Below are 21,349 nucleotides of genomic sequence, written 5' to 3'. Positions count from 1 at the left end.
AAGTGACCCTGCCATGAAGAGATCTAGGAGGCTGCTTTGTAGAGGTCTAATGAGGCCTAAACAGGACATAGCTGGCCTGGTAAGGTAACTCATGGAAAATGGACATATTAATTTCAGCGGAACTTCTCAGCAGGCAAGTTCAAATTTGATTCCACCCTGCTTGGTTGGCATTAGTCCAGGTGGGGTAGAGGTAAGTGGGGGAAAGGGCTGAAAGTCCAAAGGTCACTTTGCCCAGCCTGAGTTTGTTAGGTGGCCTGTGTTCAGTGCTGCCACCCCTGCCCTAATAATGCAGAGATGTCTCCCAGGAGAAACTCCTTCTGTTGATCTTGGGGATCTGATCCCTTATCCACCCTGATGCCAGACTGAATCAGATTTTGGACTCCCCAGAGAGATCTCAATTATTCTTCTGTGCCAGGAAGGAAAAAAACCCAAAAACTTGTAGCCTGCTACTGCTCTCACTTACTAAGGGCCCTTTCTGCCTAACAAAATAGTGAATTATAATCATTCACCCACATACTCCAGATTAAGGTTTCTCAATCAGGTTTCAACATAACATCATCACCTCACATCCTATTATATTGAGGAAGGTTGGCCCCTGTTGGGGAAGTGGTCTCCCTTCTTCAAGTCTCTCCCCATTCCAGTCAAGCCCCAAAGTCATTTTCCTAAAATGCAGTCTAACCATGTCACCTCCCCCCTCCACTTAATAAATTCCAGTGGCTCCCTACTGTTTCCAGGAGCAAGTACAAAATTCTCTGCTTGGTATTCAAAGCCCTGCATAACCACCCTCTGGTATGTCATAAAAATAGCCATGTCTTCAGTCTTCTTACACCTTTCTCCCCCATGTCCTCTTTGATCAAATGACACTGGCATCTGTAGGTTTCACAGACAATCATCTCTCAGATCCCAGCATTTTCTCTGGCTGTCCCCCATTCCTGAAATACTCACCACCCTTTGCTCTGACCATTGATCTTCCTGGCTTCCTTTAAGGCCCAGCAAAAATCCTGCCTTCCACCACAAGTCTTCTCCAACTCCTCTTAATTCCATTGTTTTAACTCTACTAAATATGTCCTACTTATCCTGTATATAGCATACTTTCTACATACTTATAGGTTGCTCCCTGAGGGCAGGGGCTGTTGTTTGCCACTTTTTCTATCTCTGGTGCTTAGCACAGTGCCTGGCACATTGTGGTTGCTCTGGTGTTCACTCCTGGCTGACACTTCCATGGAAATTTCTGAGAGGCTTCAACTGGCATCTTGGTTGGATGATCTTGCTGATGTCCCCTGGGAAATGGAAACATCTGATTAACTAGGTGGACCCCCTCCATGAACTGGGTGCTTCAGTAATTACATTCATATGATAATCATTGGTCTTTGGTCATTCCCCCATTTCCTTCTTCCCAGGAACTTTCCCCAGAGGCTTCATTTGTCATCTTAGTTTGATGACCTTGCTGATGGCTCCTAGCATATGGAAACACCTTATTAACTAGGGCCACCCCCTCCACTGACTGGGTGTTTGGCAGTACCATTCATATGATATATGTATATGTGTATAGATGTATATATATATAATAATCATTTCCCCATTTCAATTTTTAAAGCAACCCACATAAAAATATTAATACATTTCAAATAACAGTATGTTTTACAACATACACCACAATTGTTTGAAGAACAAAGGTTGGCTCTGTGCTATTGAGAAATGTAAGCAAATTTCCCTTGGATAAGGTCTAGGACTCTTTGTCTCTGACTGTCTGTTTCTCTTTCTCTCTCCCTCTCTCTTTCTCAGTTGAGCTATCCATTTATTTTAGCCAACTGACTTTACTAAGAGACTGATGATCCAAGGAAAGACAGTCATAAAAATAGCCAGTATTTCCATACTGATTTAATGTTTGCAAAGCATTTAACAAATATTGCTTAATTAAATTCTCACCACAACTCTGGGAGGTAGATGCTCTTATTATCCCCATTCTACAGATGGGGACACTCAGGCAGGATTAGCTAACGTGAATTGCCCAGTGAAATACAAAAAGGAAGTGCCAGAGACTGAATTAAAATTTAGGCCTTGTGGTTCCAAGGACAGTACTTCATTCACCATGTCACCTAGCCCCTTAAAGAAAGCAACAGAGAAATTAATGTCCAACAGGTTCCAAAACATTTAAGAAGGAATTTTTCTGCCAGCAAACAGCAGGAAAAGAAGTAAATACCAATTAATGGAGGGATGGCTAAAAAAATGAAGCCTATGAAAGTCATGTCATATTGAGGAGGGGTGAAAAACATTAGGATTTCAGCTCTCTGTGAAAGACTTTCCACATTGATTATATTCAAAAGGTCTCTCCCTAGTGTGGATTCTCTGATGTGAAGCAAGATTGGAAGTACATCTAAAAGTCTTTCACATTGATTATATCCATAACGCTACTTGCCAGTGTGGATTCTCTGATGGATAACAAGACTGCCCCTGTCTGTACGAGGCTTTCCACAGTGATTACACTCACAAGGTTTCTCTCCAGTGGGGATTTTCTGATGTCCAGCAAGCTGTGATGCGCAGCAAGATTGTACCTGTCTACGAAAGTCTTTCCACAATGATTACATTCAAAAGTTTCCTCTTCAGTATGTATTCTCCAATGTGAAGCAAGATGACTGGTCTGTGTGAAAGACTTTCCACATTGATTACATACACAAGGCTTCTCTCCAGTGTGGACTCTCTGATATCCAACAAGAGGGCTCCTCTGCCTGAAAGCTTTTCCATATGGATTACATTCATAAGGCTTCTCTCCAGTGTGGATTCCCCAACATCCAGCAAGACTGCCCTTGTCTATAAAAGCCTTTCCACAATGATTACATACATAAGGCTTCTCTCCAGTGTGGACTCTCTGATGTCCAACAAGAGGGCTCCTCTGGGTGAAATCCTTTCCACACTGATTACATTAAAAAGATTTCTCTCCAATGTGGATTTTCTGATGTCTAACAAGATGGCTCCTCTGCGTGAAAGCTTTTCCACATTGATTACATTCATAAGGCTTCTCTCCAGTGTGGATTCTCTGATGTCCAGCAAGCCTGCCCTTGTCTATAAAAGCCTTTCCACATTGATTACATTCATAAGGCTTCTCTCCAGTGTGGATTCTCTGATGTATAGCAAGATGGCCCCTTTCTGTAAAAGCCTTTCCACACTGATTACATACATAAGGCTTCTCTCCAGTGTGGATTCTCTGATGTCCAGCAAGTCTGCCCCTGCCTGTAAAAGCCTTTCCACATTGATTACATTCATAAGGCTTCTCTCCAGTGTGGATTCTCTGATGTGCAACAAGATGGCTCCTCTGTGTGAATGCCTTCCCACAACGATTACATTCATAAGGCTTCACTCCAGTGTGTATTCTCTTATGTACAGCAAGACTGCCCCTGTCTGTAAAAGCCTTTCCACATTGATTACATCCATAAGGCTTCTCTCCAGTGTGGATTCTCTGATGTCCAACAAGATAGCTGCTCTGTGTGAAAAGCTTTCCACATTGATTGCATTCATAAGATTTCTCTCCAGTGTGGATTCTCTGATGTATGGCAAGACTGCCCCTTTTTGTAAAAGCCTTTCCACATTGACTACATTTATAAGGCTTCTCTCCAGTGTGGATTCTCTGATGTGTAGCAAGATTACACCTGTTTATGAAAGTCTTTCCACATTGATTACATTCATAAGGCTTCTCTCCAGTATGTATTCTCTGATGTGCAGCAAGCTGGGATCTCGTTCTGAAAGTCTTCTCACACTGATTACATTCATAAGGCTTCTCTCCAGTGTGGATTCTCTGATGTCCAACAAGATGGCTCCTCTGTGTGAAAGACTTCCCACATTGATTACATTTATAAGGCTTCTCTCCAGTGTGGATTCTCTGATGTCCAGCAAGACTGCCCTTGTCTATAAAGGCCTTTCCACAATGATTACATTCAAAAGATTTCTCTCCAGTGTGGATTTTCTGATGTCCAGCAACCTGGGATCTCGTTCTGAAGGTCTTTCCACATTGATTACATTCATAAGGCTTCTCTCCAGTGTGGATTCTCTGATGTATAGCAAGACTGCCCCTTTCCGTAAAAGTCTTTCCACATTGATTACATTCATAAGGATTCTCTCCAGTGTGGGTTCTTTGATGTGCAGCAAGCCTGGAGCTCTGTGTGAAAGCCTTTCCACATTGATGACATTCATAAAGCTTCTCTCTGGTGTGGATTCTCTGATGTGCAGCAAGGTGGCTCCTATGTGTGAAAGCCTTTCCACATTGATTACATTCATATGGCTTCTCTCCGGTGTGGATTCTCTGATGTCCAACAAGATGGCTCCTCTGTGTGAACACCTTTCCACAATGATTGCATTCATAAAATTTCTCTCCGGTGTGGATTCTCTGATGTCCAGCAAGCTGGGATCTCGTTCTGAAAGTCTTCCCACATTGATTACATTCATAAGGTTTATCTCCAGTGTGGAGTCTTTGATGTTCAACAAGATGGCTCCTCTGTGTGAACACCTTTCCACAATGATTACATTCATAAGATTTTTCTCCGGTGTGGATTTTCTGATGTCCAGCAAGCTGGGATCTCGTTCTGAAAGTCTTCCCACATTGATTACATTCATAAGGCTTCTCTCCAGTGTGGATTCTCTGATGTCCAACAAGATGGCTCCTCTGCGTGAAAGCCTTTCCACATTGATTACATTCATAAGGCTTCTCCCCAGTGTGAATTCTCTGATGTATAGCAAGACTGCCCCTGTCTATAAAAGCCTTTCCACATTGATTACATTCATAAGGCTTCTCTCCAGTGTGGATTCTCTGATGTCCAGCAACCTGGGATCTCGTTCTGAAGGTCTTTCCACATTGATTACATTCATAAGGCTTCTCTCCAGTGTGAATTCTCTGATGTATAGCAAGACTGCCCTTTTCTGTAAACGTTTTTCCACACTGATTACATTCAAAAGGCTTCTCTCCAGTGTGGGTTCTCTGATGTGCAAAAAGCCTGGAGCTCTGTGTGAAAGCCTTTCCACACTGATTACATACAAATAGTTTCTCTCCAGTGTGGATCCTCTGATGGCCAATAAGGAGAGATCTGTAGCAGGCAGCCTTCTCACATTCATGACACTCATAAAACTTCTCCCCAGTATGAAACTTACACGATCTATCAAGATGTAAGTTGCAACCAAAGGCCTTCTTACACTGAGGACGTGCATGTCTTTTCATTCCAGCGTGAAATCTAGGATGGTAAGGAAGACATGAGTGATGGGATGAAGTTGCTTCACATTCACTATATTCAACAGGCTCCTTTCTAATGGGAATTTGCTGATGAGTAACGAGCTTAGAGTTCTGACTCAAGGTCTTCCCACCTTTACTACTTACAGAAAGCATTTCTCCAGTATCACTTTTCTGACTTCTCATGAGGTCTGAACTCCAGTTCCAGGCCATTTTGCATTGACTACCTGGATACACTGGCACTTCAGGAGGCTTCTCATGGGACTGAAAAAGCTCTACCTCTTCAGTAAAGCATTTACTATATTCACTATCCTGAACACAGTCATTCCCTGAGGTCAGTTTCCTACAGTGATTTTGCATGGAAGGCTGTCTGAGTATCTTTCCATTTTCATCCAATTCACAGTCACTCTTTGGATTTTTATTTAACTTGATATCACAGTCATGGATTCCTCTCAACTTGAAGTCCCAGGGAACATCACTCACAAATCTTTGCAGGTCATGTTTTGCCAGAAAAATTCCAAGATTGCTAGTGACCTCATTTACTTCGAAACTGGTTTCTAAATCTGAAGGAAACAATCAAACAAACATACATCAAAAGATATACACTTGTAAGTATATGCAATAGCAATGATTACTTGAGAATTATGTGGCTCATGGCCTTCTCATCACCAACCTAAATGCAACAAAACTCTCTGTGCTCTCAAAGAAACCACTGACATTCAACAGACTGTATCATTGTAAACAGAAGAGAGAGCCAAGCTGTGAAAGTGACAAAAGAGATGTACACCCAAGAGTACTGCACACATCAGAGACTCATTCACTCCAAGCTAGACATTCACATTCAACAAAAGCAGCAGCCACATTGCAAGATGGCTACCAGATGTAATGTCAACAGACAAGAGTGATTCATCATGGGAGAACAGTTTGTTACTAACTTGGAAAGAAAACTGAGCCAACACAGGGCTCCTTACATTCCAGCAGAAAAGAAGGGAGGAGATTTCTTGTACAGCAACACATTTACTCATCTGGGTGAGAATACTTGTAAATATCCAAACTAGTTTAATGAAAATGATGGGGAAATGCAAAACCTAATAAAGAAATAATGAAAACTCTACAGCTCCTACCAGTCCCTGGGTTTGTTTTCACAGCTGTACTCCTGGGAATTATATACTGTCTCGAGTTACTTTAAGTGGGGTATCTCTTACTATCTCTTCTTGCACGGCTTTGATGTGATATTTAGGAATGGTGATCATTTAGAAGGGTTTAAATTATATCCTGCTAATTTGCTAAAATTATTAACTACTTTAATAATAAACCTTTTGATTGAGTCCCTGGGACTTTCCAAGTATGTCCTCATATCATCTACTAAAAAAAGTGAGTTTTATTGCCTCATTCCCTGCTCAGATTATTTCTATTTCTTCTCTTATTGTTACTGTATTTCCAATACAACACTGAATAGTATAGGTGACAGTGGGCATCCTTGTTTCACACCTAATCTGCCTGGAAAGGCTTCTAGCTTATCCTCATTACAAATAATGGTTGCTGATGTGTTTAGGTAAATGCTTTTTTTTTTTATCAACTTAAGGAAAACTTTATTAATACTTATACTTTCAGGATTTTTAATAGTAATCAATTTTATATTTGATCAAAAGCTTATTCTTCAGCTATTGATATAACCATGTGATTTGTTTTGTTACTCACTACTGATATAATCAATTATGTAAATAATCTTCTGTAAGTTCAAGCATCCCTCCACTCCCTATTGAAATCCAAATTGGGCTCAATGTGCAATCTTTGTAATATATTGTGCTTATTCCCTACCTACTATTTTATTCAGGATTTTTGCATCTATATTCATTCATAAAATTGGTGTATTATTTTCCTTCTCTTTTTTATTCTTCCTGGTGTGGGTATCAATTCCATATCTGTTTCATAAAAGGAGCTTGTAGTAACCCTTCTTTGCCTATTTTTCCAAATCATTGATTTAATGTTGGAAACAGTTTATCTTCATTGTTTGGCAAAATTTCCTTTCAGATCCATCTGCTCCTGGTGATTTTTTCTCAGGAAGCTCATTTATGGCCTGTTTAATTTCTTTTTCTAATACAGATTTACTTAGATATTCTAGTTCCTCTTCTGTTAATCCCATGAGAATAAGGTTCCAACACTACCTGCCCTCACTTCCTCCACCTAATTCCAAGAGGGTTAATTTCTATGTGACAATTGCTCCATTTTACCTCTCCCTAATTTTTTTTTTACCCTTTAAAACACCTTTTAATGTGCAACACATCCTCCTGTTGTGGTAACTCCTGGGTTTTCTTTTTCTCTCTTTTTTTTTTTAAACATATTTTGGCATTCAGTTCACATACTTTGACACATATTTCATAAATTGTCATGAAACCACACTTTGATCAGATTAGAAATTAAGGAAGCCTTAGACGAAGTGTCCATTTGGCCCATACTAGTGTTGCTTGTAACCCATCACAGGTTTTCAATAGTGCGAATTCACAGGTCACTGAAATATATGATTTCCACATCTTGGAAAAATTACTTTTGAAAATTTTTTTAAAATTTATGTAATAGAACAAGCATTTGAATAACACAGTACTGAAAAAAGACGACTGTACATGAAACAGCAAATGTACTATGAACAACTTCCTATTTCTTTTAAATTTAGAACAGAATTATCATAGCAATTTCTTTCTTTTTTTTTTTGTTCTTGTTTTTTTTCCCACCCCTCAGAATTGGCTCCCATTACATACAAATAGGTAAGTATGTTGTCTGTGTTATGTGTGTTTATATGTGTGTACATAGTTCCAGACACACTGCTTTCCAGTTTTCACAAACATTTTTTTTATCCAATAATGAATTCCTATTCCAAAATACTGTTTTTACCCTTCTCAAATACAAGGTTATGATGTTTATTTGCTGCTGCATGTATACACCATTCCATTGATCTATCTTTCTATTTCTTACCTACTACCAGAGAGTTTTGATACTTACTGCCTTACAACAGAGCATAAGATCTGATACTGCTAAACCTCCTTCCCTGACATTTTTTTTTCATTATTTCCTTTGATAGTACTGACTTTTTGTTTTTCCAAATGAATTTTCTTACTACTTTTCCTAACTGAATAAAAAAAAAAATCGGGGCAATTTCAATGGAATAGTATTGAATATGTACATCAGTTTGGATAAAATTTTCATTTTTATTATATTGGCCCTGCCTACCCATGGACAGTTAATAGTTTTCTAATTATTTAAATCTGATTTTATTTGTATATAAAGGTTTCTATAATTTGGTTTAGATAGTTCCTGTTTTGGGGTATTTTATACTGTCTAGAGTTTGAAGAAATTTATTTTCTCCTTTAAGGAGATTCTTGGAGAGTCAAGTATTTCCTGTCCTATTCTGCCACCTTGCCAAAATACCCTCCCATTCTTTTCAGTGTGACATTTTCAGTGAAGTTGTCAGACACCATCATGGGGGAGGAATATGGCATCAAGGTCAGATACATGATTGATGGTAAATTATTTAACTTGAAAAGGTGACAAGCCAAGACCAAAGTGGATGGAGAGTTGGTGCAGATAAGTGTGCACTCAATGAAGCTTCTGAGCCTGAGTTGCACCAGAATATGGATCCATTCTCTGCCCCTTGTGAAAATTTAGGTCTGACAATTAAAATCAAGAAAAGAGAGGAAATGGTCCTTACCCAGGGATAGCAGGTTCTGGATATTCTCCAGCATGATCTTCTTGTACAGTTCTTTTTGAGAATGGTCCAAGAGGCGCCACTCCTCCTCACTGAAGTCCACGACCACATCCTTGAAGGTCACCAAATCCTAAACCATCAAGTCACATGACTTAGAGTTGAGAGAGAGACCCCAGAATTCATCTAGTCCAACTCTCATCAACTTATAAGAGGAAACTGAAGCAAAGAGAAGGGGTTTGTCTAAATTGCATATAAACTTTATGAGTGTCAGATCCAACACTTGAAATCAGTTATCAAGATTCCAATGGAATATTAAAAAAAGCATTTTATATTTGAAGTGAGAATCATGAAGGAATCATAAAAGCTAGAAAAATGTCTTACTATACAATGCTTTTCCTGATTGAATTAGGGACAAGATATGTGCTCTATTAGTGATGCACAAAAATCTGTGGAGGAGAAAGTGAGGTCATGTTTAATTCCTCCTGTGTCCTAAGTGACATGTTAAGAATAGCCTATGAACAGTTTGTGAGAAATTGGTAAGTACTGTGCATTCTGGGAGAAAAAAAACAACTTAACAGTGATCCCTGAGCAGAGAACAAAGAAATTATCAAGTAAATTGGTCCAATGAGGCCTCAGGCACTGGCTGGTTGTGTGACCCTGGCCAAGTCACTTCATTTCTGGCTGCCTCAGTTTCCCCTTCTGTTAAAGGAGATGAAGCTTACTGTGTTGGTAACCAAAAATGGGCTCCTTAGCACTTAGTTCAACAAGTGCCCTTGAATAGTTTGGCTTTTGTTTGCTTTGAGTAATTCATTGAGCCTTACTAGGTGCTAAGCCCCAGGCCCAAACCCCTATTAGGTGTAAAACCTTAGTGGGTGTGGATTGGCAACTAAGGTGGGGCCCAAGGTGGGGCTAACTCCAGGGAGGGCCTAGTTTACATGTCTGGGAGAGCAGAGGCTTTTAGACCACATGGGTTTAAGTCCACCTCTTTGTGAGGATTCTAGGTCACGTGAGTGAGTCGCATGTATGACTCACCCCTGATGCTGAAAAAGATATAAAAATCAGGAGTTGGCTGTCTGTTTTTTGGAGCTCTCTTATTCACAGCAGTGGTGGCCCGTGACTCTGGGCCAGCCCTTGTTCTGAGTTCCCGGGCTGAACCTAGATGTTGGTAACTATGAATTGTATTGGGTCTGTCTGTTGATATTTGTAATTTGTTTGTATTTTGTTCTGAAGTTCAGGGTGCTGGCTTTTTCCCCTGAACTAAGTAAATGCTGTCTGTATGCTGGATTAAAGTAAACTTGTCAACCCCTTCACCTTGCTTTCCTTAGTTAAGCAGATCAAAAGAACCTGTGCTGTTGGCAGCTTTCTGGGTGCTGGCTGTGGGTAGATCTTACACCCCCACAGAAGCTGCTAGCCAGATTGCTGAAACACTTACTTGGCTCTCTTGGATTCCAAATTTGCTGATGCTGTTTCAGTCTGTGGATGGACTACACTCACCTGGGATGAGGGTCTCTGGCTCCCAGGGGCCATTCTTCTTGGTCTCTCTCCTAGGAATAGGCTTTGGTCCTCAGCAAGCTGAGCTGGGGAGAGAAGAACCTCAGGATGGGAGAGACAGGGACTTTACCTTCTCTTCCTAGAGTGGATGCTGGAGTGACAGCAGGTGAGCTCTAGGAGCAGTTACAAAGACCCTGCCCTGCCCTCAGGGGAGAGACTCCACCCCTGGAATAGGGAAGCACAGAGGGTCAGGCTTGGAAGTGAACTTGGTCTTAGCAGGAAGGGAACTTGCTACTCTCTTGAACTCCTTCTGTTTTGCCTCATGCCCCTCCCCCATCCTCCTACAGGGACCCAAGAAGCAGAGGGGGCTTGGGATCTCAGATGGGATGAGAACAGTCACAGCCTCAATTACTCCAGATCCAGAGGTCTGGCTCCACCTGATACTATGGGTGAGATATGTGGGTCAAGCAACTGTGACCCAATGGTAGAACTGGGGATGGCACAATTGGACTTTTGGGAGGTGACAGAGAGCCTGGAAAAGTAGAAGGGACAACCTCCAGAGAAGGACTTGCAGGGAGGCCTGCTCCTGGAAAGCCTGGGGGACACTCAGCAAGAAGTCAGAGAGGGAAGATGAAACCCAATGGAAAGGTCAGCCAGCAGATGAGCTGTGCAGGGAGGGGCCCTTGTTTAGACCTACCTGGCACCTGCATGTGCAGACCTGGCTCCCAGAAGGCAGAGAGATCTCAACTCCAGGGATGGTAGAGAGATCTCTGTTCTGAGGGAAGAAGGCAGATAGACTTTAGCTCCAAAGAAAGAGGGCAGAGAAGCTTTGGCCTCAAAGGAAGATGGCAGAGAGATCTTAGCTCTAAAGAAGGTAGAGTGGTCTTAGCTCCATACGAAGAAGGCAGAGAGACCTTAGCTCCAATGGAAGAAGAGAAAGAGACCATAGATCCAAGAAAGGCAGAGACATCTCAGCTCCTAGGACTTCTGTTCCCAGACAACCTGCTCTGGCTAGGTCTTCCCAATCCCAAGAGTTCTGCCCATCCCTGCTGTCCATCCTACAGATTGACCCCTCTTCTCTCCTGCCCTCCTCCCAGGCTTCCAAACTTCCCCCACGGACAGAATTCCACCATGATCACCAACCACCAGGTTTCTCATCTCTGAGATCACCTTTTCATGTTATTAATTTAGCTATCATCAAATAAGGCTGCATTCAACAAACTTCAATGAGATATATTTAAGAAAGTAGATTCCTTTGTAAAACTCAAACTACTATGAATAATTTCAAAAAATGAAAACTATTTGTTAATTTTTCAGTAACAAAGGCCACAGGTTCCCACTCCTGGGTGAGGGTCTTTACAAATAAGGAGACCATTGCTTTTAGGTGCCTGCATGATTTGCAGGAGGTGGAGAATGGGGCAGGGGATGGAAAAAGCTGAGACCATCCAGTACAGGGAGCTTTTTCTAGCAAATTACCTGTAAAAAGGAGGAAAGAAGATAGCTCAAGGACGAGAAGGTTAAGTGAAGGTCATTTTAAGGTGGGAGAGATCTGGGCATTTCATGTTTTTTGTTAGCAGTTCAGTGGATTCAGTGCTGAAAGGCAGGTGTAGTTCGGTCATTTTCAGTCTGGTTGATGGGGTGCTTGACTGCCTCAGGCAGTTTCTCTCCAGGCTGAGGGCAGCATGCCCTAGCTAAAAAAAAGAAAGTTTATCTCTCTTCCTGACACAGTGGCCAGCTGCCCCTATAGAATGTATTAGCTCGAACCAGCTGTTCCCTGGCTGACCTGGCCTTGTCCTGGGTCACTGAGACATTTACTGCTCACTGACCCAACACTAGTATCCTAAACCTAAGCCTGTCTAACTGGACCCTGATGGGACAACCTGGGTATTTCCCGGTCAGTCTGACCTCGAGTTGACTTAGTGATGTTTCAGACCTAAAACCTTGTGGCAGCCTCCCCCCTTCCCAGGTCCATTTCCCAGAGAACTCTGGATAAGACGCCCGCGCAGTAGATACTCAAAGTGCACATAAAAGAACTAACCATGCGCTGACCCTGCCCCCATTACCTAAGCAGCACATTGGGCACTCATCTTTCTATGGTTTAACCTAAGAACTCTCGCCCCTCTAAAGCCTAACGATGAACTTTTGCCACCTTGACTTAAAGCCTGCTCGGGTCCCAGTATCCATCCAGGCCCTAGCCCCGGTATCTTGATCTCTGGGTTCTCATATCACCGGCATCGCCCTCCACATTTCGGGGCCAAGGTGGGCGCAGTGAGAGGTCTCCAGGCTTTTTGCAGACAAGGGAAGCCCCCTCCCCCACCCTACGGTCGGGTTTCTCCCCTTCCCCCCAAGGCCTGCAGGGGACGCTGGGCTGAGCCCTCCCACAGGATCGGGCATAATCCCCCTTCCTGACGGGGCGCCTTGTTTGGGGACACACCGCCCCTCTCTCCGTCTCCTCCATGACGCTGCTCGGCCCAGGTGGGCTCCAGGAGCTCCCTGGGCTTACAGGCCGACAGGGCAGACCGGGCTCCCTGCACACCCGGGCTTCACCCCCACCGCGTCTCTCACACAACCGGAACACCTCAGTCTTCCCGCCCTTACGCAGAAGCACCTCGTGTCCTCTGGCGACACTGCCTGGTCTGGAACCTCCGGAGCACCGGGACAAACGGCCTGAGGCTGAGCTCTGAATTCCGGAGCCTTTTTTTTTTTTTTTGCAAGGGGAAATGCCAGGCAATTGGGGTTAAGTGACTTGCCCAAGGTCACACAGCTAGGAAGTGTGTCAAGTGTCTGAGGCGGGAGTTGAACTCAGGTCCTCCTGACTCCAGCGCCAGTGCCCTACTCACTGCGCCACCTAGCCGCTCTAAAATACAAGGAAACCTCCCAGTCGGGGAATGGAACCCCAGCCTTCCGCGTGACAGGAGGGAATGCTGAGCACTGCACTAACGAGGAAGGTTTCCGGAGCCATTCTAGGGCGCCATCGGCTTTGCCTCCGGGAGGGAGATGGACACAAGTTCCCCCCGACTGGCTTTGACTTCCCTTCCCCAGGACCCCGGAGCGGCAGGAACAATGCAGAGAGCCCCCTGTTAAATTGGCTTCAGCAAATGGGCAACGAGGCGTACCTCACTCACCTGATGATCCCCCTCTCTCGGACCCACGAGCTCCGGCTCCTGGAGCAGGATGGTACACAGTCTCATGTCTCCCCCGCTCCTCTGTCAGACCCTTCCTCCTAAGAGGTGAGGCATCCCACCTCACCAGGAAGCTAACAGATTTCTACAGGATGTCCCGTGGCCTTACTCGCCGGTGCCGCCTGCCCACTGGTCCCGTAAACCTCCACTTCCAGGGCGTTCCCCGCCAGTAGCACTTCCGGACTCCATTTCCCAGCAGCTCATGAGCCTACCGGATCGCCTGTTCATTGGTGTCCTAGAACTCTACGGCTGGACTCGGTTTCCCAGAACTCCCTCGCTTCCTATTCCTTCCCTTGCAAGGGACGGAACCTCTTATCTCCCTCCATCCCAAGCTCCTGATTCCTCCATTCTGTCTCAACTATTCCCTTTATAGGAAGTAGCAGATTCCAGTGGGGGTACATTTGGGCTGCGTGTTCCTTTTTCAGTCATTGATCTCAGCCCACGTGGGTACAGTGAGAGGTCCCCAGCTTCTCGGAATCAAGGGAAGCCCCCTCCCCTTAACCTCGGCCCTTACAATGAAAACGCTGCTAAGTTTGTCGAGGGTTACACAGCGATCCCTCTCTAGCGTGATTTGTCGCAGGGAGACGTGAATTCCTTCTCGCCCTTTCTTGTAATACTGAGGCTAACCCAGGTTGAGGGTAACCTGGGGATCTTTTTTTTTTTTTTACTTTATTTTTCATTTTTAGTTTACAGCACTCAGTTCCACAAGTTTTGGGGTTCCAAATTTTCTCTCCCTCCCGCTCCTCCCCCCAAGCCCCCAAGATGGCATGTAATCCAGTGTAGGTTCTATATGTACCTTCACATTGAACTTATTTACATAATAGTCCAGTTATAATAAAGAATTATAAGCAATGAAATGAATCATGAGAAAGGAGAAACAAAACAAAAACAAAGGAAAAGGAAAAAAAAAAGCAGAAAGTTTGCCTCAATCTGCATTCAGACTCCGTAATTCTTTCTCTGGATGTCCATAGCATTTTCCATCATGAGTCTTTTGGAGCTATCTTTGAACCTTGCATTGAGAGGAGTCAACTCTATCAAAGTTAGTGCTTAGAGATGCGGTGAGTCTGTAATCCTGTATAATGATCTCCTGGTTCTGCTCCCCTCACTATCAGTTCATATATGTCATTCCAGGTTGTAATGAAGTCCATCTGCTCTTCATTTCTTATAACACAATAATATTCCATTAATTTCATATGCCACAATTTGTTTATCCATTCCCCAATTGATGGGCATCCCCTTGATTTCCAATTTTATGCCACCACAAAAAGAGCTGCTATAAATATTTTCATGTATATGGGTTCCTTTCCCACTTGTATGATCTTTTTGGAATACAGCCCCAGAAACTGTATTGCTGGGTCAAAGGTATGCACATTTTTTTTAGCCCTTCGGACATAATTCCAAATTGCTCTCCATAATGGCTAGATTAGTTCACAACTCTACCTACCAACAATGTAATAATGTTCCAATTTTCCCACATCCTCTCCTGCATTTATCATTTTCCTGTTTTGTCATGTTAGCCAATCTGACAGGAAAGATACGGTACCTAGGAGTTGTTTTGATTTGCATTTCTCTAATTAAGAGTGATTTAGAAGATTTTTTCATATGCCTATAGATATCTTTAATTTCTTCCTCTGAAAACTGCCTGTTCATATCCTTCGACCATTTCTCAACTGAGGAATGACTTGTATTCCTATAAATTTGGCTCAGTTCCCTGTGTATTTTAGAGATGAGGCCTTTATCAGAGACACTGGTCTTATGGTGGGGAAGAGAGAATGTGGGAGGATGAAGAAGGAAAGACAAGTCTGAGAGCTTCTGAAATGAACAAGCTAGGGATTCTAGAGAGGAATTATCAAGGAATAAAAGCATGGTCTTCTATAGTGATTGTTCATACTGTGAATAAATACAATACAATGAAGGATTATGACCCAGAACACTCAGTGAAAAGGAAAATTTTGTAAATTCTTGGGAATCTAAAAGAATCAGGAAAAGACTAATAACGGACAAGAAAGAGAGCTGCTCCTAAGTAATAAAGCTCCTGAAAAGGTGAATCATATCATTCTCCTAGAAATAAGAAAAAAAAATGAAATGTAAGAACATGAAATACTGAGTGCATTGGCTAAATATGTGTTCTACATGTAGCAGGTTGGAACAATAGATGGCCCATTCAAAGTATCAAAGGTGGGGCCACTCTCTTGTATGTTATCCAAGTCTGTCTCTTGACTCCTGATCCCTAATATTAAAGAATTCTAGCACTATCTTTACATAATTTATTCCATTGGGTTCTTAATGACTGGTTTCAAGTTCGAGCTGTGACACTCATAAAGATTGTATGAGTTTCAAAAAAAAAAAAGATTGTACGAGTTTCAGAAAATCCCTTCTCTTCAGTTCCCTTCTCTAAGTTGAAGATTGTTGGACTAGATGAATTCTGGAAACTCTCAGCTCTAAATGATGTGACTTTTCCCATTTTAGGAATTGGTAACATTCAAGGATATGGTCACGGACTTCACTAAGGAGAAATGGGACATCTTGGACCATTTTCAGAAAGAGCTGTACAAGAAGGTTGTGCTGGAAAAGGTCCAGAACCTGCTGTCCCTGGGTAAAGATCATTTCCTCTCTTTTCTTGGTGTTAACTGTCAGGCCACAATTAGCACAAATGGTAGAGAATGGATCCATACTCTGGTGCATCTCAACCTCAGAAGCTGCACTGAGTAAACAGTCTTCTGCAGGCACCAATTCTCCATCTACTTTAGTCTTCCCTTGCCACCTTTTCAAGGTAAGTAATTTACCAGCAATCTGACCCTGAGCCATATTCATCCTCTATGAAGGGGTCTAACAATATCACTGAAAATGCCATGCTAAAAATAAAGGGAGAGGATTCTGGCAAGGTGGAAGAAGAGGATGGGAAATACTTGGCTGTCCAAGAATCTCCTTAAAGGAAGAAAACAAACTGCCCCAAACTCTAGACATTATAAAATACCTGGGAATGCAACTGCCAAAACAAAAAGAGGAAGTATATAAACCAAATTTTAAAAGCCTTTGTATACAAATGAAATCAGATTTAAATAATAAAAATATTAGTTGTTCATGGGTAGGCAGGGCAAATATAATAAAAATGACAATTTTATGCAAACTGATTTATCTATTTAATACCATTCCACTTAAACTGGCAAAATTATTTTTTACTGAATTAGAAAAAATAACAAGAAAAGTGATTTGGGAAAACAAAAAGTCAAGAATATCAAAGGAAATAATGAAAAAAAATGCAATGGAAAGAGGTTTAGCAGTACCAGATCTTATGTTGTATTTTAAGGCAGTAAGTATGAAAACTCTCTGGTACTAGGTAAGAAAAATAGAATGATAGATCAATGGAATAGTGTATAAATACAGCAGCCAATACACATCATTACCTTGTATTTGACAAATGTAAAGACTTCATATTTTGGAACAAGAATTCATTATTTGGTAAAAATTGTTTGGGAAACTGGAAAGCAGTGTGTCTGAAACTCTGTACACACACACACACACACACACACACACACACACACATCTTTTTGTGTATATAATGGTACCCAATTCTGAGGGGAGGAAGAAAAAAGATAATTTTGTTGTAAATTTGAAAGGAAGATGAAGTTGTCCATAGTAGATCTGTAGTTTCATGTACAATCATGTTTTTTATCGTACTGTACTACGGGAATGTCTTCTATTAGTATCAGAAATGCCAACAATGAGAAGAGAAGAAATAGAAGTCATCATAATAGGGAATGAGGTAGTCAAATTAACTTTTTTTGGGAAGATGATATGATGATAAACTTGGAAAATCCCAAAGACTTGATCAAAAACTTTATTAAAGCAGCTAAAAATTTTAGCAAAGTAGCAGAGTATAACATAAACCCACATGAATCATAAGCATTTCTATATATCACCAACAAAATCATGCAGGAATAGATAGTAAGAGATACAACATTGAAAATAACTCTATACAGTATAAAATTCCTGGGAGTACAACTGTGAAAACAAACCCAGGAACTATGTGAACACAAATATATAAAACATTTTATAGAAATGAAATCAGATTTAACTAATTGGAGAAATATTCATTGTTCTGGCATAGATGAGGCCAATATAATAAGAATGACATTTTCCCCTAAACTATTTAATATCATCAATGCCAACCCGATTAAATTACCAAAAACTTATTTTACTGAGTCAGAAATAAAGAATAACAAATTGATCTGTAAGAACAAATGGTCATGAATATGAAAGGAACTAATGAGAAATAATGAAGAGGAAAGAATCTTAGTAAAACCAGATCTTGAACTCTGTTATGAGCCCGTCATTTTCAAAAGCATGTGGCACTGGCTAAGAAATAAAAAGATAGGTCAGTGGAACCGAGAAGACACGCAATTTACAGTGGCAAACAAATACAGAAATTTTGTATTTGACAATTGGAAAGACTTAAGATTTTGGGGTAAGAATTCATTACTCAGTAAAGTTGTTGGGAAAACTAGAAGGAAATATGACAGGAATTGGGTAAAGACCCATATCTTAGACTATTTATCAAGATCAGGTCGAAATGGATATATGAGCTAGACCTAAAGAGAGATACAACAAGAAAACTGAAGAACAAGGAACATAGTACTTTTCTTACTAACCGATAGGTGAACAATTTCTGAATAAACAAGACATAGAGAGCAGAGGGAGGTGTGAAATAAGCAATTTTGATGACATTAAATCAGGAAGGTTTTGTGCAAATAAAACCAATCAGACAGCAGAAAATTGGGGAAAATTTTATAAATGTTCTCAGATAAAGGTCTCATAGATCAAATTATACAAAGATCTTTGCAAGATCTATAAGAACATGAGTCATTCCCCAATTGGTAAGTGTTCAAAGGACAGGAACGCTAGTTTTCAGTCAAAAATTCCAAAAGGGAAATCCAATATAGAAATTCAAATTCAAAAAACCTCAGGGTCCTATTTTATAACTATCAGATTTGCTAAAGTAATTAAAAAGGGAAATGACAAATGTTGGAGGGGATGTGGGAAAAATGTAGACATTAATTCATTGCTTGCTGAATCATGAACTGATCCATGTATTTTGGAGAGCACTCTGGAATTATGCTCAAATTATGACCCAGTACCACTACTAGGTCTATTTCCCAAGATGACTAGAGCAAAAGGAAACAAACTTACATGCTTTAAAATATTTCTTTTTGTTGACAAAGAACTGGAAATTGCAGGGATGCCCATCAATGGGGGATGGCTAGAGAGGATTGAGTACAACCAGAGGTAAATGGTCAGTGGTTTCAGCAGTGATTCAGGATATTCTGTTGTGAATCCTATGGAAGTGTTCATGCCATCTCTCCAGGATCATGAATTTTCACTAGTGAATGTGGCTTTATCAAGCACTGACTAGTTGAGGTGCACCATGGGTCTTTGGTCCATAAATAGACTTAAGGGCGTCATGTGAGTTCTTTGGATTGTGTCTATCAGCATAAAACTGAATTTCATCATTGCATCTCTAGAAGCTTTACTGGTACTTAACTTCTAATGGAGTTAAAGGCTGTCTTCCCAGATGTGGGTGAACTAACAGGTACCCCTGTAGCGTTTTCATTATTTCTTTATTAGGTTTTGCATTTCCCCATTGTTTTCATCAAACTAATTCGAATGTTTACAAGTGTTCTGGCCCAGATGAATAAATGTGTCACTGTACAAGAAATCTCTGAACTCTCCTCACTTCTTTTCAGCTGGAATGCTGCAAACCCTGTGTTGGCTCAGTTTTCTCTCCAAAGCAGTAACAAACTCTTCTCCCATGGAGAATCACTCTAATCTGTTGACATTAGGTCTGGTAGCCATCTTGCCTTGTGGCTGCTGCTTTTGTTGTATGTGAATATTTGGCTTGGAGTGAAGGAGTCTCTCATGGGTCCAGCACTATAGGGTGTACACCTCCTTTGCCCCTCTCACAGCCTGTCTCCTCTCCTTACACTGATACAGTCTATTTGATGCCAGTGTCCCAAATTTTTTTGCATTTAGATTGGTGATGAGAAGGTCATGAACCACGTAAGTCTCAATAACCCATGCTATTGCATATACTTATGTGTGCATATGTTTTGGTGTGTGTATATATACGTACATGTATATGTATATGTTTGATATGTTTGATTGTTATTTTTCTTCAGACATGGAGACCAGGTTTAAAGTAAAGGAGGTGATGAGAAATCTTTAAATTTTTCAGAAAAACATAATCTGCAAAGATTCCTGAGTGATGATCCATTGGACTTCAAGTTGAGAGAAATCTGTGACTCTAATAAGGTAGAGGGAAATCCAAAGAGTGACTGTGAATTTGATGAAATTGGAGATTCAGAAGGTCTTCAATCCTATATCACTGTAAGAAATGACCTCAGGGAATGACTATCCTCAGGATAGTGAATATAGCAAATGCTTTGATGAACGTGTAGAGCTTTTTCAGTCTCAGGAGAGGCCTCCTGAAATGCCAGTGTATCCAAGTAGTCAATGGGAAATGGCCTTGAGCTAGAGTTCAGACCCCATTAGACATCAGAAAAGTGATACTGAGAAATTCTTTCTGTAAGTAATAAAGGTGGGAAGGCCTTGAGTCAGAACTGTTGGCTCATTACTCCTCAGCAAAATCCCATTAGAGAGGAGTGTGATGAATATAAAGAATATGAAACAGGTTTACCCCATCACTCATCTCTTCCTTGCCAGCCTAGATTTCACCCTGGAGTGAAAAGATATGCCTGTCCTCGGTGTGGGAAGGCCTTGGGTTGCAACTCAGATCTTGATAGATCTTATAAGAGCCATACTGGGGAGAAGCTTTATGAATGTAACGAATGTGGGAAGGCTTTCTCCTACAAATAACTCCTTAGTGGCTTTCAGAGAATCCACAGTGCAGAGAAACCTTGTGAAAATAATCAATGTGGAAAGACTTTCAGACACAACTCCAGTCTTGCTACCTATCAGAGAATCCACATTGGAGAGAGGCCTTATGAATTTAATCAATGTGGAAAGAATTTCACACTGAGCTTCAATCCTGCTGCCCATCAGAGAATCCACACTGGAGAGAAGCCTTCTGAATTTAATCAATGTGGAAAGACTTTCAGAAAGAGCTCCAGTCTTGTTACTGATCAGAGAATCCAGTGGAGAGAAACCTTTTGAATGTAATCACTGTAGAAAGTCCTTCAGACAGAGGTGCCATTTTACTTTACATCAGAGAATTCACATTGGGGAGAAGCCCTATGAATGTAGTTAATGTGGATAGGCTTATCACACAGAGCTCCAGTATTGTTAGACAAAAAAAATTGATAATGAAGGAAAGTCTTATGAATGTAATCAATATGGAATGATTTCACCCTGAGCTCAGATTTTGCTGAACATCAAAGAAACCACACTGGAGACAAACCTCATGAGTGTGATGAACATGACAGTTTTTTAGCTCTTAGTATATTTAACAGAAGAGGTTCCACATTTGGGAGAAACCTTATGAATATAATCAAAGTGCTGATGCCTTCAGGCAACATTCATCTTTTATTTCCCATCTCAGAAGTCATATGAGATAGAAATCTGATCATTGTCATGAATAAGGAAAGGCATTCAGATGAAGTTCTGAGTTTCTTCAGTTTTAGAGACACCATTCTGAGAAGCAGTTCCCTATGGACTCTGTGTGGGAAGGCTTTCAAGTAGAGATCACCTCTTACTTTCTATCAGAGGCTTCAGTGTGGAGAGAAGCCTCACAAATGTGCTCAT

At 41.3% G+C, this 21,349-nt stretch overlaps 2 protein-coding genes across 2 annotated transcripts; one reads left to right on the top strand and one right to left on the bottom strand.

The window, feature by feature from the left end:
* Positions 1-1,922: 1,922 nt before the first annotated feature.
* Positions 1,923-13,716, bottom strand: LOC118839516 (zinc finger protein 665-like). The gene is made up of 6 exons (XM_036746985.1): positions 13,535-13,716; positions 11,886-12,100; positions 11,107-11,184; positions 10,413-10,495; positions 8,922-9,048; positions 1,923-5,778 (listed from the first exon to the last, which is right to left on the bottom strand). Exons 3-6 carry the CDS (start codon positions 11,117-11,119, stop codon positions 2,924-2,926), a joined length of 3,078 nt encoding a protein of 1,025 aa, XP_036602880.1. The 5' UTR covers positions 11,120-11,184; positions 11,886-12,100; positions 13,535-13,716; the 3' UTR covers positions 1,923-2,923.
* LOC118836179 (zinc finger protein 624-like) lies at positions 13,684-20,761 on the top strand. Its single transcript, XM_036743540.1, has 4 exons — positions 13,684-13,728; positions 16,061-16,187; positions 16,288-16,364; positions 20,483-20,761. The coding sequence occupies exons 1-4, from the start codon at positions 13,684-13,686 to the stop codon at positions 20,759-20,761; spliced, it is 528 nt and encodes a 175-aa protein (XP_036599435.1).
* Positions 20,762-21,349: the final 588 nt, after the last annotated feature.

The sequence above is a fragment of the Trichosurus vulpecula genome, chromosome 2, assembly GCF_011100635.1.
Source record: "Trichosurus vulpecula isolate mTriVul1 chromosome 2, mTriVul1.pri, whole genome shotgun sequence".
In the NCBI taxonomy this organism is placed as follows: Eukaryota; Metazoa; Chordata; class Mammalia; order Diprotodontia; family Phalangeridae; genus Trichosurus; species Trichosurus vulpecula.
The sequence above is the reverse complement of the archived record's forward strand: the minus strand, read 5'-3'. Positions and strand labels throughout refer to the sequence as shown.

Bases quoted from the DNA above. Each gene is read 5' to 3' on its own strand.
- LOC118839516 (XM_036746985.1), bottom strand. The intron at 9,049-10,412 runs GTGAGTGTAGTC...TTGATGGTTTAG, and splicing joins GCCAGAGACCCTCATCCCAG to GATTTGGTGACCTTCAAGGA. The intron at 5,779-8,921 runs GTAAGGACCATT...TGTTTCCTTCAG, and splicing joins CCAGAACCTGCTATCCCTGG to ATTTAGAAACCAGTTTCGAA.
- LOC118836179 (XM_036743540.1), top strand. From the start codon at position 13,684: ATGTCCCGTGGCCTTACTCGCCGGTGCCGCCTGCCCACTGGTCCC. The intron at 13,729-16,060 runs GTAAACCTCCAC...TTCCCATTTTAG, and splicing joins GCCGCCTGCCCACTGGTCCC to GAATTGGTAACATTCAAGGA. The intron at 16,188-16,287 runs GTAAAGATCATT...TCTCAACCTCAG, and splicing joins CCAGAACCTGCTGTCCCTGG to AAGCTGCACTGAGTAAACAG.